The sequence below is a fragment of the Brienomyrus brachyistius genome, chromosome 20, assembly GCF_023856365.1.
Source record: "Brienomyrus brachyistius isolate T26 chromosome 20, BBRACH_0.4, whole genome shotgun sequence".
Taxonomy (NCBI): domain Eukaryota; kingdom Metazoa; phylum Chordata; class Actinopteri; order Osteoglossiformes; family Mormyridae; genus Brienomyrus; species Brienomyrus brachyistius.
In genome coordinates this window covers 1,640,884-1,658,746 of record NC_064552.1, presented here as the reverse complement: position 1 = coordinate 1,658,746, position 17,863 = coordinate 1,640,884, and the positions used below count along the sequence as shown (strand labels likewise).

General features: G+C 43.4%; 1 protein-coding gene across 10 annotated transcripts; it reads left to right on the top strand.

The window, feature by feature from the left end:
* Window positions 1-1,244: 1,244 nt before the first annotated feature.
* Window positions 1,245-17,468, top strand: LOC125715991 (sodium channel and clathrin linker 1-like). Of its 10 annotated transcripts, XM_048988185.1 has the most exons (5): window positions 1,245-2,520; window positions 7,132-7,350; window positions 12,170-12,295; window positions 17,219-17,260; window positions 17,345-17,468. In XM_048988185.1, exons 1-5 carry the CDS (start codon window positions 1,864-1,866, stop codon window positions 17,411-17,413), a joined length of 1,113 nt encoding a protein of 370 aa, XP_048844142.1. In that variant the 5' UTR covers window positions 1,245-1,863; the 3' UTR covers window positions 17,414-17,468. The 10 variants fall into 10 exon arrangements, with proteins under 10 accessions (XP_048844142.1, XP_048844137.1, XP_048844136.1 ...); XM_048988180.1 differs by having other exon boundaries at window positions 17,219-17,468; XM_048988179.1 differs by lacking the exon at window positions 17,219-17,260 and having other exon boundaries at window positions 12,170-12,358; window positions 17,282-17,468.
* Window positions 17,469-17,863: the final 395 nt, after the last annotated feature.

Genomic DNA, 17,863 nt, shown 5'->3' with positions numbered 1-17,863 from the left:
TCGTGGGGTTTCCTCCGGTTTCCCCCCACAGTCCAAAAACATGCTGAGGCTAATTGGAGTTGCTAAATTGCCCATAGGTGTGAATGGTGTGTGAGTGTGTCCTGTGATGGGCTGGCCCCCTATCCAGGGTTGTGCCCATTGATTCCCATGACCCAGTAGGATAAGCGGTTTGGAAAATGGATGGATGGATGTTCTGCTGTGCACAAGTAAAACTACACCCCAATCATATGTCAGCACCTTAAACATCATTATATTCTGAGTCAGAATGAATTCCATTTGCCAGCAATGTTTAACAGAGCACCTCAAGCGAATTCAGGGACCCTGGTAAAATTGTACAGTTACATTTGAGTTTAATAAAAAGACCGCTTGCCAGCAATATCACCATCTTTTTGCCACAGAAATCACATTCAGCAAGGCAGTGCTGCCTTTCTCCTTGGGTTACATCGTAGTGCTAGAAAAATCACACCTTTTAGCTCTATATCGTCCTGCTGCTCATTTCTTACCCATTTCAGAATTATTAAAATATAAGAACTCAAGTTTATGACCTTCTTACTATAGGAGTTAGGAATGGCAGCCCCACAACACATGGAGAGGAACAAACGCACATCCTGCAATAAGCTCTGTGATCAGCTGGGGTTTAAATGGTACAGTGTCAGGTGGAGCCAACTGTTACTCCAACTGGGAAGGAAGGCAGCTTGGATCCAGGCTGTGCATTCTGCCAAATAGAAAAGGCGGAGATTGGAAAATCGACTGGGATCATTTCAGCCGGATTCGAGAGTCAGATACCTGTGAATAACAGGAGGTGGAGTAAAGCGAAGATGGGATTCAGAGGGACCTACCATTTGCAACTGAACAGTGCAGCATTTAAAACAGCTCAAAATAAGGGGCAAAAATACAGGCAATAAGATTAATCAAAAATGGATTTTTCTCCTACTTACTCAAATACTCAGTTCTGTAAAAGTTCACTTCCACTCATGAAAACACATGAAAAACACTGCATTCCATCCATCCATCCATTTTCTGAATCAATTTTTCCAATACAGGGGTGTGTGTGTCCAGAATCTATCCAGAAAGCTCTGCCTACAATGCAGGGATATTACAGACGCTGCTAAACCTTACCAAATGTTTTATCTCACCTCCATTTAATGTACCCAAACACTGATACCCAACCCCATACCCCCTCCTTGCTGTGACCCATCATCTGGCGGTTGGTTCTTTGGTTAAACTGGCCTCCACTACCATTGCTAATTAGAATCATCTCACTTATATAAAAGTTTTGAAGAGCCAATAGGATTCAAAGCCTCTTACACCTCAGGATGAATCAGAAGTCATCGGTCACGTGATATTGCATAAACTTAGCAAGCCCCGATTCCCAGCTTGAAGTCACTGGGCCTCACTTTGAGGAGGCGATCTCCAGAATCTGGGTATTAACTGTCTCATCACTAAGTTCAGCACCTTTCACAATATAGCACAGCATGGCCACGGTCAGAAAATGTGAGCCTGTCCTCCTCCTGAGTAAAGTAAAGCTCACTACGCTCTGTGAGCACAGAAACGGCCCGGCAATGTTTGGTAGGTTTCTGCATTGTTTGCAAGTACAGAATATTATCTGCAAGTAAACTAATTAAGGTAAATATGGAAATTCATACAATATATGCTGCAGAATATGAGCTGAATAAAGCATATAAAAAATGCAGAGAATTAAAAAAATTTGAACCACTGACCAAATATGGCACCTGCAGTAGAATTCTAGAACACAATGTTACCGTGACAACTCTGATGTCATCATTCTGAAGGTATAAATTGTGCTGTAGGCACCAATACCACTTCAAAACAAATCTGATTTCGAACAAGACGCATCTCAATATGAAGTGGATATTTCTGAATTGCTTTAGGCCGCCAGTGGTACCAAAGGACGCTGGTGAAGCTATAGAAGCAAAGGAGGAAAGGAAAAAGAAGGACAAAGGAGGAAAAAAGAAATCCTGGCTAAAGAAGTTTTTCACAAAAAAAGGGAAAGGAAAGAAACATAATACACCAAAAACTGATGTGAGGCCAACAGAAACTCTCACTGAGGAGGAGAAAGTGAAGGATGTGGCAATGGTGGAGGAGAGCCAGGCAATGGTGGTGGAGAGCCAGGCAATGGTGGTGGAGAGCCAGGCAATGGTGGAGGAGAGCCAGGCAATGGTGGTGGAAAGCCAGGCAATGGTGCTGGAGAGCCAGGCAATGGTGCTGGAGAGCCAGGCAATAGTGGTGGAGTGCAAGGCAATGGTGGAGGAGTGCAAGGCAATGGTGGAGGAGTGCAAAGCAATGGAGGAGAATAGCAAGGCAATGGAGGAGGAGTGCAAGGCAATGGTGGAGGGGTGCAAGGCAATTGTGGAGGAGGAATGCAAGGCAATGGTGGAGGAGGAGAGCAAGGCAATAGTGGAGGAGGAGAGCAAGGCAATGGTGGAGGAGTGCAATGCAACGGTGAAGGAGAGCAAGGCAATGGTGGAGGAGAGCAAGGCAATGGTGGAGGAGTGCAAGGCAATGGAGGAGGAGTACAAGGCAATGGAGGAGGAGTGCAAAGCAAAGGAGGAGGAGTGCAAGGCAATGGAGGAGGAGTGCAAGGGACTGGTGGAGGAGTGCAAGGCAATGGTGGAGGAGAGAAAGGCAATGGTGGAGGAGAGCAAGGCAATGGTAGAGGAGTGCAAGGCAATGGTGGAGCAGTGCAAGGCAAGGGAGATGATGCAAGATAAGGAGACTAAACATGGAACATACTGACTATCAGTACTACTGAAATGTAAATATTTGTAAATAAATCATTAAAAACGAAGAAGAGACAGGTGTTTTCATTTGAATGCGAGTAGGTGATGTTAAATGTCAGGAATATTCCAAATGTCCATTACACGTGTTTCCGATAGGGGGGCATATGGTTTGGGTGATAAGGGTTGCCTTTAAACTTTAATAGAATGAAAACACATTACATGCATTTATGTTGTATTTTTAATTACGTTTTTTAAGGAATAAAACATATAACGGAATGAATGCAAGATACACGTCCAGCGGGGACCCGTCCGGCCGCAGCCATGTGTTGTTAGGAGTAGGCACAAGCGCCACGGCGTATTTTAAAAGCAAGCACCAAAATGTTTAAGAAAAACTTCAGCGTTATTTTAAAAGAAAAGCAGGCGGAATTTAAACAAGTACAAACATGCCCGAAAGCAGCAGAAGAGCAAATGCTGAGTTTAACAAGCACAAGCGAAAGCAATTAACATACAGCACGTCGTTTTAAAAGAAAGCACTTAAACTCATTACATTTAATCAACATGCTTAAAGAATTAGAAGGAAAAACTTTAGCGGTATTTACCAGTGTTAGGTTGAAGAAAGCATTTAAACAGCGAAATGAGCGAGTCCCAGAGCTCGGCCATAATCGGCAGGTATGTTTGAAAAAAGCGGTCGAAACGATAGACCGAAGTGGCCAGCCCGTTTCAAAATGGCGACACCAGAGGAGCGCCTATTATTTCAAATAAACGTTATGGTTATAGGGGTTAAAGTAATAAAGCACTTTTCTGCCAAAGTAAAGTAAAACGCTCTAAGCATTTCAACAAGAATCAAGGAATAACGGGGTTAATTCTTGATTAAATTAGCGGATGCGCTCTCCTCTCTGGCTCGCTCTCATGTAGCGCATGCGCATAGAGCTACACAGTATTTTCTTTAAAGAGCCGACTCTCTTCCGTTAATTTATTTAAACAATTAAGAGGGTTATTCCTTGATTCTTTTTTTTTTCTTTTAAATTAACGCTAAAGTTTCTTTAAAACATTTCGGTGCTTTCTTGTGGTGCCCAAAGCACAGAATACCCACACTGCTCTGACTACGTCACCGCCTGGTAAGGGCAGGAGGAACCCCTAATGTTCCTTCTGTAACGTGGCTAAGTTCGAACCCTCCCCACAAAGGGACAATAACAAAGAGGCATGTAAAAATAAAAGCCAATCCACTTTATTACAAATATCTAAAATCAATTAGACAAATAAAGAAGGTTGCTGGGGGGCGGCTGACTATCCTCCAGATAGTAAGGTCAGATCGGCACACGCAGCTCTCAGCTCAGGAGGCCCCTGGTGACAAAGAAAAGAGCAAAACCACACAGCATGCAACACGACAAACGCTACACACAACAGTACAGGGTCCGCTCAGTGTGGCACCCCAACAGCAGAGAGCAAAAGCCTGTGCGGATCCGGCCTTGTACAAAGATCCCATGTACAAACATAAGGGTAGGGCAGTGGCCGATGTCCACCGCCCAAAATACAATACTACAATTACACTTATAACTTACAAGCCTATCAAATAAACCTAAAACAGTGGCTAGTCTGGCTCTTTGCAGGAATGCTTAATGCCCTCGCAGCACAGCAACACCAAGAGGAAGCGTTCCAATGCTACAGGTACAAAGAAACAATCAACAAAGAAACATAGACCCTTTTAATAGAATAATGGAAAAGAATGGTGATATTTTATTGATTCCCATGGGAATTTTTTTCCACTTTGCCCCAATTAAATCAACTCAAATTAGTTTATTTAGAATATTTTTTGCAGAGGCAGAGACAACTAATTAGAGAAATTGTATGTAATACACGTATGCAAATAATAGAATGTAATCGAATATCTTTATTTTAATGTATAACGACAATAATGATATTCTGTTCTTTTCTATTGTCGTTTGCATACATGTACTAAAACATTTGCAATTTGTGTGAGACATGTTCTGATGTGCGGGGCGGCATGGTGGTGTAGTGGTTAGCACTGTTGCCTCACAAATCTGGGACCCTGGGTCACATATGTGTGGAGTTTGCATGTTCTCCCCATGTCGTCGTGGGGTTTCCTCCGGTTTCCCCCCACAGTCCAAAAACATGCTGAGGCTAATTGGAGTTGCTAAATTGCCCATAGGTGTGCATGCGTGAGTGAATGGTGTGTGAGTGTGTCCTGTGATGGGCTGGCCCCCTATCCAGGGTTGTGCCCATTGATTCCCATGACCCAGTAGGATAAGCGGTTTGGAAAATGGATGGATGGATGTTCTGCTGTGCACAAGTAAAACTACACCCCAATCATATGTCAGCACCTTAAACATCATTATATTCTGAGTCAGAATGAATTCCATTTGCCAGCAATGTTTAACAGAGCACCTCAAGCGAATTCAGGGACCCTGGTAAAATTGTACAGAGTTACATTTGAGTTTAATAAAAAGACCGCTTGCCAGCAATATCACCATCTTTTTGCCACAGAAATCACATTCAGCAAGGCAGTGCTGCCTTTCTCCTTGGGTTACATCGTAGTGCTAGAAAAATCGCACCTTTTAGCTCTATATCGTCCTGCTGCTCATTTCTTACCCATTTCAGAATTATTAAAATATAAGAACACAAGTTTATGACCTTATCCTTACTATAGGAGTTAGGAATGGCAGCCCCACAACACATGGAGAGGAACAAACGCACATCCTGCAATAAGCTCTGTGATCAGCTGGGGTTTAAATGGTACAGTGTCAGGTGGAGCCAACTGTTACTCCAACTGGGAAGGAAGGCAGCTTGAATCCAGGCTGTGCATTCTGCCAAATAGAAAAGGCGGAGATTGGAAAATCGACTGGGATCATTTCAGCCGGATTCGAGAGTCAGATACCTGTGAATAACAGGAGGTGGAGTAAAGCGAAGATGGGATTCAGAGGGACCTACCATCTGCAACTGAACAGTGCAGCATTTAAAACAGCTCAAAATAAGGGGCAAAAATACAGGCAATAAGATTAATCAAAAATGGATTTTTCTCCTACTTACTCAAATACTCAGTTCTGTAAAAGTTCACTTCCACTCATGAAAACACATGAAAAACACTGCATTCCATCCATCCATCCATTTTCTGAATCAATTTGTCCAATACAGGGGTGTGTGTGTCCAGAATCTATCCAGAAAGCTCTGCCTACAATGCAGGGATATTACAGACGCTGCTAAACCTTACCAAATGTTTTATCTCACCTCCATTTAATGTACCCAAACACTGATACCCAACCCCATACCCCCTCCTTGCTGTGACCCATCATCTGGCGGTTGGTTCTTTGGTTAAACTGGCCTCCACTACCATTGCTAATTAGAATCATCTCACTTATATAAAAGTTTTGAAGAGCCAATAGGATTCAAAGCCTCTTACACCTCAGGATGAATCAGAAGTCATCGGTCACGTGATATTGCATAAACTTAGCAAGCCCCGATTCCCAGCTTGAAGTCACTGGGCCTCACTTTGAGGAGGCGATCTCCAGAATCTGGGTATTAACTGTCTCATCACTAAGTTCAGCACCTTTCACAATATAGCACAGCATGGCCACGGTCAGAAAATGTGAGCCTGTCCTCCTCCTGAGTAAAGTAAAGCTCACTACGCTCTGTGAGCACAGAAACGGCCCGGCAATGTTTGGTAGGTTTCTGCATTGTTTGCAAGTACAGAATATTATCTGCAAGTAAACTAATTAAGGTAAATATGGAAATTCATACAATATATGCTGCAGAATATGAGCTGAATAAAGCATATAAAAAATGCAGAGAATTAAAAAAATTTGAACCACTGACCAAATATGGCACCTGCAGTAGAATTCTAGAACACAATGTTACCGTGACAACTCTGATGTCATCATTCTGAAGGTATAAATTGTGCTGTAGGCACCAATACCACTTCAAAACAAATCTGATTTCGAACAAGACGCATCTCAATATGAAGTGGATATTTCTGAATTGCTTTAGGCCGCCAGTGGTACCAAAGGACGCTGGTGAAGCTATAGAAGCAAAGGAGGAAAGGAAAAAGAAGGACAAAGGAGGAAAAAAGAAATCCTGGCTAAAGAAGTTTTTCACAAAAAAAGGGAAAGGAAAGAAACATAATACACCAAAAACTGATGTGAGGCCAACAGAAACTCTCACTGAGGAGGAGAAAGTGAAGGATGTGGCAATGGTGGAGGAGAGCCAGGCAATGGTGGTGGAGAGCCAGGCAATGGTGGTGGAGAGCCAGGCAATGGTGGAGGAGAGCCAGGCAATGGTGGTGGAAAGCCAGGCAATGGTGCTGGAGAGCCAGGCAATGGTGCTGGAGAGCCAGGCAATAGTGGTGGAGTGCAAGGCAATGGTGGAGGAGTGCAAGGCAATGGTGGAGGAGTGCAAAGCAATGGAGGAGAATAGCAAGGCAATGGAGGAGGAGTGCAAGGCAATGGTGGAGGGGTGCAAGGCAATTGTGGAGGAGGAATGCAAGGCAATGGTGGAGGAGGAGAGCAAGGCAATAGTGGAGGAGGAGAGCAAGGCAATGGTGGAGGAGTGCAATGCAACGGTGAAGGAGAGCAAGGCAATGGTGGAGGAGAGCAAGGCAATGGTGGAGGAGTGCAAGGCAATGGAGGAGGAGTACAAGGCAATGGAGGAGGAGTGCAAAGCAAAGGAGGAGGAGTGCAAGGCAATGGAGGAGGAGTGCAAGGGACTGGTGGAGGAGTGCAAGGCAATGGTGGAGGAGAGAAAGGCAATGGTGGAGGAGAGCAAGGCAATGGTAGAGGAGTGCAAGGCAATGGTGGAGCAGTGCAAGGCAAGGGAGATGATGCAAGATAAGGAGACTAAACATGGAACATACTGACTATCAGTACTACTGAAATGTAAATATTTGTAAATAAATCATTAAAAACGAAGAAGAGACAGGTGTTTTCATTTGAATGCGAGTAGGTGATGTTAAATGTCAGGAATATTCCAAATGTCCATTACACGTGTTTCCGATAGGGGGGCATATGGTTTGGGTGATAAGGGTTGCCTTTAAACTTTAATAGAATGAAAACACATTACATGCATTTATGTTGTATTTTTAATTACGTTTTTAAGGAATAAAACATATAACAGAATTAATGCAAGATACACGTCCAGGTGGGGACCCGTCCGGCCGCAGCCATGTGTTAGGAGTAGGCACAAGCGCCACGGCGTATTTTAAAAGCAAGCACCAAAATGTTTAAGAAAAACTTCAGCGTTATTTTAAAAGAAAAGCAGGCGGAATTTAAACAAGTACAAACATGCCCGAAAGCAGCAGAAGAGCAAATGCTGAGTTTAAACAAGCACAAGCGAAAGCAATTAACATACAGCACGTCGTTTTAAAAGAGAGCACTTAAACTCATTACATTTAATCAACATGCTTAAAGAATTAGAAGGAAAAACTTGAGCGGTATTTACCAGTGTTAGGTTGAAGAAAGCATTTAAACAGCGAAATGAGCGAGTCCCAGAGCTCGGCCATAATCGGCAGGTCTGTTTGAAAAAAGCGGTCGAAACGATAGACCGAAGTGGCCAGCCCGTTTCAAAATGGCGACACCAGAGGAGCGCCTATTATTTCAAATAAACGTTATGGTTATAGGGGTTAAAGTAATAAAGCACTTTTCTGCCAAAGTAAAGTAAAACGCTCTAAGCATTTCAACAAGAATCAAGGAATAACGGGGTTAATTCTTGATTAAATTAGCGGATGCGCTCTCCTCTCTGGCTCGCTCTCATGTAGCGCATGCGCATAGAGCTACACAGTATTTTCTTTAAAGAGCCGACTCTCTTCCGTTAATTTATTTAAACAATTAAGAGGGTTATTCCTTGATTCTTTTTTTTTCTTTTAAATTAACGCTAAAGTTTCTTTAAAACATTTCGGTGCTTTCTTGTGGTGCCCAAAGCACAGAATACCCACACTGCTCTGACTACGTCACCGCCTGGTAAGGGCAGGAGGAACCCCTAATGTTCCTTCTGTAACGTGGCTAAGTTCGAACCCTCCCCACAAAGGGACAATAACAAAGAGGCATGTAAAAATAAAAGCCAATCCACTTTATTACAAATATCTAAAATCAATTAGACAAATAAAGAAGGTTGCTGGGGGGGGTAGGGTTGGGGGGGCGGCTGACTATCCTCCAGATAGTAAGGTCAGATCGGCACACGCAGCTCTCAGCTCAGGAGGCCCCTGGTGACAAAGAAAAGAGCAAAACCACACAGCATGCAACACGACAAACACTACACACAACAGTACAGGGTCCGCTCAGTGTGGCACCCCAACAGCAGAGAGCAAAAGCCTGTGCGGATCCGGCCTTGTACAAAGATCCCATGTACAAACATAAGGGTAGGGCAGTGGCCGATGTCCACCGCCCAAAATACAATACTACAATTACACTTATAACTTACAAGCCTATCAAATAAACCTAAAACAGTGGCTAGTCTGGCTCTTTGCAGGAATGCTTAATGCCCTCGCAGCACAGCAACACCAAGAGGAAGCGTTCCAATGCTACAGGTACAAAGAAACAATCAACAAAGAAACATAGACCCTTTTAATAGAATAATGGAAAAGAATGGTGATATTTTATTGATTCCCATGGGATTTTTTTTTCCACTTTGCCCCAATTAAATCAACTCAAATGAGTTTATTTATAATATTTTTTGCAGAGGCAGAGACAACTAATTAGAGAAATTGTATGTAATACACGTATGCAAATAATAGAATGTAATCGAATATCTTTATTTTAATGTATAACGACAATAATGATATTCTGTTCTTTTCTATTGTCGTTTGCATGCATGTACTAAAACATTTGCAATTTGTGTGAGACATGTTCTGATGTGCGGGGCAGCATGGTGGTGTAGTGGTTAGCACTGTTGCCTCACAAATCTGGGACCCGGGTTTGAGTCTCCGCCTGGGTCACATCTGTGTGGAGTTTGCATGTTCTCCCCATGTCGTCGTGGGGTTTCCTCCGGTTTCCCCCCACAGTCCAAAAACATGCTGAGGCTAATTGGAGTTGCTAAATTGCCCATAGGTGTGCATGCGTGAGTGAATAGTGTGTGAGTGTGTCCTGTGATAGGCTGGCCCCCTATCCAGGGTTGTGCCCATTGATTCCCATGACCCAGTAGGATAAGCGGTTTGGAAAATGGATGGATGGATGTTCTGCTGTGCACAAGTAAAACTACACCCCAATCATATGTCAGCACCTTAAACATCATTATATTCTGAGTCAGAATGAATTCCATTTGCCAGCAATGTTTAACAGAGCACCTCAAGCGAATTCAGGGACCCTGGTAAAATTGTACAGAGTTACATTTGAGTTTAATAAAAAGACCGCTTGCCAGCAATATCACCATCTTTTTGCCACAGAAATCACATTCAGCAAGGCAGTGCTGCCTTTCTCCTTGGGTTACATCGTAGTGCTAGAAAAATCGCACCTTTTAGCTCTATATCGTCCTGCTGCTCATTTCTTACCCATTTCAGAATTATTAAAATATAAGAACACAAGTTTATGACCTTCTCCTTACTATAGGAGTTAGGAATGGCAGCCCCACAACACATGGAGAGGAACAAACGCACATCCTGCAATAAGCTCTGTGATCAGCTGGGGTTTAAATGGTACAGTGTCAGGTGGAGCCAACTGTTACTCCAACTGGGAAGGAAGGCAGCTTGGATCCAGGCTGTGCATTCTGCCAAATAGAAAAGGCGGAGATTGGAAAATCGACTGGGATCATTTCAGCCGGATTCGAGAGTCAGATACCTGTGAATAACAGGAGGTGGAGTAAAGCGAAGATGGGATTCAGAGGGACCTACCATTTGCAACTGAACAGTGCAGCATTTAAAACAGCTCAAAATAAGGGGCAAAAATACAGGCAATGAGATTAATCAAAAATGGATTTTTCTCCTACTTACTCAAATACTCAGTTCTGTAAAAGTTCACTTCCACTCATGAAAACACATGAAAAACACTGCATTCCATCCATCCATCCATTTTCTGAATCAATTTGTCCAATACAGGGGTGTGTGTGTCCAGAATCTATCCAGAAAGCTCTGCCTACAATGCAGGGATATTACAGACGCTGCTAAACCTTACCAAATGTTTTATCTCACCTCCATTTAATGTACCCAAACACTGATACCCAACCCCATACCCCCTCCTTGCTGTGACCCATCATCTGGCGGTTGGTTCTTTGGTTAAACTGGCCTCCACTACCATTGCTAATTAGAATCATCTCACTTATATAAAAGTTTTGAAGAGCCAATAGGATTCAAAGCCTCTTACACCTCAGGATGAATCAGAAGTCATCGGTCACGTGATATTGCATAAACTTAGCAAGCCCCGATTCCCAGCTTGAAGTCACTGGGCCTCACTTTGAGGAGGCGATCTCCAGAATCTGGGTATTAACTGTCTCATCACTAAGTTCAGCACCTTTCACAATATAGCACAGCATGGCCACGGTCAGAAAATGTGAGCCTGTCCTCCTCCTGAGTAAAGTAAAGCTCACTACGCTCTGTGAGCACAGAAACGGCCCGGCAATGTTTGGTAGGTTTCTGCATTGTTTGCAAGTACAGAATATTATCTGCAAGTAAACTAATTAAGGTAAATATGGAAATTCATACAATATATGCTGCAGAATATGAGCTGAATAAAGCATATAAAAAATGCAGAGAATTAAAAAAAATTGAACCACTGACCAAATATGGCACCTGCAGTAGAATTCTAGAACACAATGTTACCGTGACAACTCTGATGTCATCATTCTGAAGGTATAAATTGTGCTGTAGGCACCAATACCACTTCAAAACAAATCTGATTTCGAACAAGACGCATCTCAATATGAAGTGGATATTTCTGAATTGCTTTAGGCCGCCAGTGGTACCAAAGGACGCTGGTGAAGCTATAGAAGCAAAGGAGGAAAGGAAAAAGAAGGACAAAGGAGGAAAAAAGAAATCCTGGCTAAAGAAGTTTTTCACAAAAAAAGGGAAAGGAAAGAAACATAATACACCAAAAACTGATGTGAGGCCAACAGAAACTCTCACTGAGGAGGAGAAAGTGAAGGATGTGGCAATGGTGGTGGAGAGCCAGGCAATGGTGGTGGAGAGCCAGGCAATGGTGGTGGAGAGCCAGGCAATGGTGGAGGAGAGCCAGGCAATGGTGCTGGAAAGCCAGGCAATGGTGCTGGAGAGCCAGGCAATGATGGTGGAGAGCCATGCAATAGTGGTGGAGTGCAAGGCAATGGTGGAGGAGTGCAAGGCAATGGTGGAGGAGTGCAAAGCAATGGAGGAGAATAGCAAGGCAATGGAGGAGGAGTGCAAGGCAATGGTGGAGGGGTGCAAGGCAATTGTGGAGGAGGAATGCAAGGCAATGGTGGAGGAGGAGAGCAAGGCAATGGTGGAGGAGGAGAGCAAGGCAATGGTGGAGGAGTGCAATGCAACGGTGAAGGAGAGCAAGGCAATGGTGGAGGAGAGCAAGGCAATGGTGGAGGAGTGCAAGGCAATGGAGGAGGAGTACAAGGCAATGGAGGAGGAGTGCAAAGCAAAGGAGGAGGAGTGCAAGGCAATGGAGGAGGAGTGCAAGGCAATGGAGGAGGAGTGCAAGGCAATGGTGGAGGAGAGCAAGGCAATGGTGGAGGAGAGAAAGGCAATGGTGGAGGAGAGCAAGGCAATGGTAGAGGAGTGCAAGGCAATGGTGGAGCAGTGCAAGGCAAGGGAGATGATGCAAGATAAGGAGACTGAACATGGAACATACTGACTATCAGTACTACTGAAATGTAAATATTTGTAAATAAATCATTAAAAACGAAGAAGAGACAGGTGTTTTCATTTGAATGCGAGTAGGTGATGTTAAATGTCAGGAATATTCCAAATGTCCATTACACGTGTTGCCGATAGGGGGGCATATGGTTTGGGTGATAAGGGTTGCCTTTAAACTTTAATAGAATGAAAACACATTACATGCATTTATGTTGTATTTTTAATTACGTTTTTTAAGGAATAAAACATATAACAGAATTAATGCAAGATACACGTCCAGGTGGGGACCCGTCCGGCCGCAGCCATGTGTTAGGAGTAGGCACAAGCGCCACGGCGTATTTTAAAAGCAAGCACCAAAATGTTTAAGAAAAACTTCAGCGTTATTTTAAAAGAAAAGCAGGCGGAATTTAAACAAGTACAAACATGCCCGAAAGCAGCAGAAGAGCAAATGCTGAGTTTAACAAGCACAAGCGAAAGCAATTAACATACAGCACGTCGTTTTAAAAGAAAGCACTTAAACTCATTACATTTAATCAACATGCTTAAAGAATTAGAAGGAAAAACTTTAGCGGTATTTACCAGTGTTAGGTTGAAGAAAGCATTTAAACAGCGAAATGAGCGAGTCCCAGAGCTCGGCCATAATCGGCAGGTATGTTTGAAAAAAGCGGTCGAAACGATAGACCGAAGTGGCCAGCCCGTTTCAAAATGGCGACACCAGAGGAGCGCCTATTATTTCAAATAAACGTTATGGTTATAGGGGTTAAAGTAATAAAGCACTTTTCTGCCAAAGTAAAGTAAAACGCTCTAAGCATTTCAACAAGAATCAAGGAATAACGGGGTTAATTCTTGATTAAATTAGCGGATGCGCTCTCCTCTCTGGCTCGCTCTCATGTAGCGCATGCGCATAGAGCTACACAGTATTTTCTTTAAAGAGCCGACTCTCTTCCGTTAATTTATTTAAACAATTAAGAGGGTTATTCCTTGATTCTTTTTTTTTCTTTTAAATTAACGCTAAAGTTTCTTTAAAACATTTCGGTGCTTTCTTGTGGTGCCCAAAGCACAGAATACCCACACTGCTCTGACTACGTCACCGCCTGGTAAGGGCAGGAGGAACCCCTAATGTTCCTTCTGTAACGTGGCTAAGTTCGAACCCTCCCCACAAAGGGACAATAACAAAGAGGCATGTAAAAATAAAAGCCAATCCACTTTATTACAAATATCTAAAATCAATTAGACAAATAAAGAAGGTTGCTGGGGGGGGTAGGGTTGGGGGGCGGCTGACTATCCTCCAGATAGTAAGGTCAGATCGGCACACGCAGCTCTCAGCTCAGGAGGCCCCTGGTGACAAAGAAAAGAGCAAAACCACACAGCATGCAACACGACAAACACTACACACAACAGTACAGGGTCCGCTCAGTGTGGCACCCCAACAGCAGAGAGCAAAAGCCTGTGCGGATCCGGCCTTGTACAAAGATCCCATGTACAAACATAAGGGTAGGGCAGTGGCCGATGTCCACCGCCCAAAATACAATACTACAATTACACTTATAACTTACAAGCCTATCAAATAAACCTAAAACAGTGGCTAGTCTGGCTCTTTGCAGGAATGCTTAATGCCCTCGCAGCACAGCAACACCAAGAGGAAGCGTTCCAATGCTACAGGTACAAAGAAACAATCAACAAAGAAACATAGACCCTTTTAATAGAATAATGGAAAAGAATGGTGATATTTTATTGATTCCCATGGGATTTTTTTTTCCACTTTGCCCCAATTAAATCAACTCAAATGAGTTTATTTATAATATTTTTTGCAGAGGCAGAGACAACTAATTAGAGAAATTGTATGTAATACACGTATGCAAATAATAGAATGTAATCGAATATCTTTATTTTAATGTATAACGACAATAATGATATTCTGTTCTTTTCTATTGTCGTTTGCATGCATGTACTAAAACATTTGCAATTTGTGTGAGACATGTTCTGATGTGCGGGGCAGCATGGTGGTGTAGTGGTTAGCACTGTTGCCTCACAAATCTGGGACCCGGGTTTGAGTCTCCGCCTGGGTCACATCTGTGTGGAGTTTGCATGTTCTCCCCATGTCGTCGTGGGGTTTCCTCCGGTTTCCCCCCACAGTCCAAAAACATGCTGAGGCTAATTGGAGTTGCTAAATTGCCCATAGGTGTGCATGCATGAGTGAATAGTGTGTGAGTGTGTCCTGTGATAGGCTGGCCCCCTATCCAGGGTTGTGCCCATTGATTCCCATGACCCAGTAGGATAAGCGGTTTGGAAAATGGATGGATGGATGTTCTGCTGTGCACAAGTAAAACTACACCCCAATCATATGTCAGCACCTTAAACATCATTATATTCTGAGTCAGAATGAATTCCATTTGCCAGCAATGTTTAACAGAGCACCTCAAGCGAATTCAGGGACCCTGGTAAAATTGTACAGAGTTACATTTGAGTTTAATAAAAAGACCGCTTGCCAGCAATATCACCATCTTTTTGCCACAGAAATCACATTCAGCAAGGCAGTGCTGCCTTTCTCCTTGGGTTACATCGTAGTGCTAGAAAAATCGCACCTTTTAGCTCTATATCGTCCTGCTGCTCATTTCTTACCCATTTCAGAATTATTAAAATATAAGAACACAAGTTTATGACCTTCTCCTTACTATAGGAGTTAGGAATGGCAGCCCCACAACACATGGAGAGGAACAAACGCACATCCTGCAATAAGCTCTGTGATCAGCTGGGGTTTAAATGGTACAGTGTCAGGTGGAGCCAACTGTTACTCCAACTGGGAAGGAAGGCAGCTTGGATCCAGGCTGTGCATTCTGCCAAATAGAAAAGGCGGAGATTGGAAAATCGACTGGGATCATTTCAGCCGGATTCGAGAGTCAGATACCTGTGAATAACAGGAGGTGGAGTAAAGCGAAGATGGGATTCAGAGGGACCTACCATTTGCAACTGAACAGTGCAGCATTTAAAACAGCTCAAAATAAGGGGCAAAAATACAGGCAATGAGATTAATCAAAAATGGATTTTTCTCCTACTTACTCAAATACTCAGTTCTGTAAAAGTTCACTTCCACTCATGAAAACACATGAAAAACACTGCATTCCATCCATCCATCCATTTTCTGAATCAATTTGTCCAATACAGGGGTGTGTGTGTCCAGAATCTATCCAGAAAGCTCTGCCTACAATGCAGGGATATTACAGACGCTGCTAAACCTTACCAAATGTTTTATCTCACCTCCATTTAATGTACCCAAACACTGATACCCAACCCCATACCCCCTCCTTGCTGTGACCCATCATCTGGCGGTTGGTTCTTTGGTTAAACTGGCCTCCACTACCATTGCTAATTAGAATCATCTCACTTATATAAAAGTTTTGAAGAGCCAATAGGATTCAAAGCCTCTTACACCTCAGGATGAATCAGAAGTCATCGGTCACGTGATATTGCATAAACTTAGCAAGCCCCGATTCCCAGCTTGAAGTCACTGGGCCTCACTTTGAGGAGGCGATCTCCAGAATCTGGGTATTAACTGTCTCATCACTAAGTTCAGCACCTTTCACAATATAGCACAGCATGGCCACGGTCAGAAAATGTGAGCCTGTCCTCCTCCTGAGTAAAGTAAAGCTCACTACGCTCTGTGAGCACAGAAACGGCCCGGCAATGTTTGGTAGGTTTCTGCATTGTTTGCAAGTACAGAATATTATCTGCAAGTAAACTAATTAAGGTAAATATGGAAATTCATACAATATATGCTGCAGAATATGAGCTGAATAAAGCATATAAAAAATGCAGAGAATTAAAAAAAATTGAACCACTGACCAAATATGGCACCTGCAGTAGAATTCTAGAACACAATGTTACCGTGACAACTCTGATGTCATCATTCTGAAGGTATAAATTGTGCTGTAGGCACCAATACCACTTCAAAACAAATCTGATTTCGAACAAGACGCATCTCAATATGAAGTGGATATTTCTGAATTGCTTTAGGCCGCCAGTGGTACCAAAGGACGCTGGTGAAGCTATAGAAGCAAAGGAGGAAAGGAAAAAGAAGGACAAAGGAGGAAAAAAGAAATCCTGGCTAAAGAAGTTTTTCACAAAAAAAGGGAAAGGAAAGAAACATAATACACCAAAAACTGATGTGAGGCCAACAGAAACTCTCACTGAGGAGGAGAAAGTGAAGGATGTGGCAATGGTGGTGGAGAGCCAGGCAATGGTGGTGGAGAGCCAGGCAATGGTGGTGGAGAGCCAGGCAATGGTGGAGGAGAGCCAGGCAATGGTGCTGGAAAGCCAGGCAATGGTGCTGGAAAGCCAGGCAATGGTGCTGGAGAGCCAGGCAATGATGGTGGAGAGCCATGCAATAGTGGTGGAGTGCAAGGCAATGGTGGAGGAGTGCAAAGCAATGGAGGAGAATAGCAAGGCAATGGAGGAGGAGTGCAAGGCAATGGTGGAGGGGTGCAAGGCAATTGTGGAGGAGGAATGCAAGGCAATGGTGGAGGAGGAGAGCAAGGCAATGGTGGAGGAGGAGAGCAAGGCAATGGTGGAGGAGTGCAATGCAACGGTGAAGGAGAGCAAGGCAACGGTGGAGGAGAGCAAGGCAATGGTGGAGGAGTGCAAGGCAATGGAGGAGGAGTACAAGGCAATGGAGGAGGAGTGCAAAGCAAAGGAGGAGGAGTGCAAGGCAATGGAGGAGGAGTGCAAGGCAATGGAGGAGGAGTGCAAGGCAATGGTGGAGGAGAGAAAGGCAATGGTGGAGGAGAGAAAGGCAATGGTGGAGGAGAGCAAGGCAATGGTAGAGGAGTGCAAGGCAATGGTGGAGCAGTGCAAGGCAAGGGAGATGATGCAAGATAAGGAGACTGAACATAGAACATACTGACTATCAGTACTACTGAAATGTAAATATTTGTAAATAAATCATTAAAAACGAAGAAGAGACAGGTGTTTTCATTTGAATGCGAGTAGGTGATGTTAAATGTCAGGAATATTCCAAATGTCCATTACACGTGTTACCGATAGGGGGGCATATGGTTTGGGTGATAAGGGTTGCCTTTAAACTTTAATAGAATGAAAACACATTACATGCATTTATGTTGTATTTTTAATTACGTTTTTTAAGGAATAAAACATATAACAGAATTAATGCAAGATACACGTCCAGGTGGGGACCCGTCCGGCCGCAGCCATGTGTTAGGAGTAGGCACAAGCGCCACGGCGTATTTTAAAAGCAAGCACCAAAATGTTTAAGAAAAACTTCAGCGTTATTTTAAAAGAAAAGCAGGCGGAATTTAAACAAGTACAAACATGCCCGAAAGCAGCAGAAGAGCAA

What these genes read in the sequence shown, in the direction of transcription:
- LOC125715991 (XM_048988178.1), top strand. Translation starts at nt 1,864, where the DNA reads ATGAAGTGGATATTTCTGAATTGCTTTAGGCCGCCAGTGGTACCAAAG. An exon ending in CAATGGTGGAGGAGTGCAAG is followed by an intron (nt 2,521 to 7,131) that starts GCAATGGAGGAG and finishes GAGGAGTGCAAG; the next exon opens with GCAATGGTGGAGGAGTGCAA. An exon ending in CAATGGTGGAGGAGAGCAAG is followed by an intron (nt 7,351 to 12,169) that starts GCAATGGTGGAG and finishes GAGGAGAGCAAG; the next exon opens with GCAATGGTGGAGGAGTGCAA.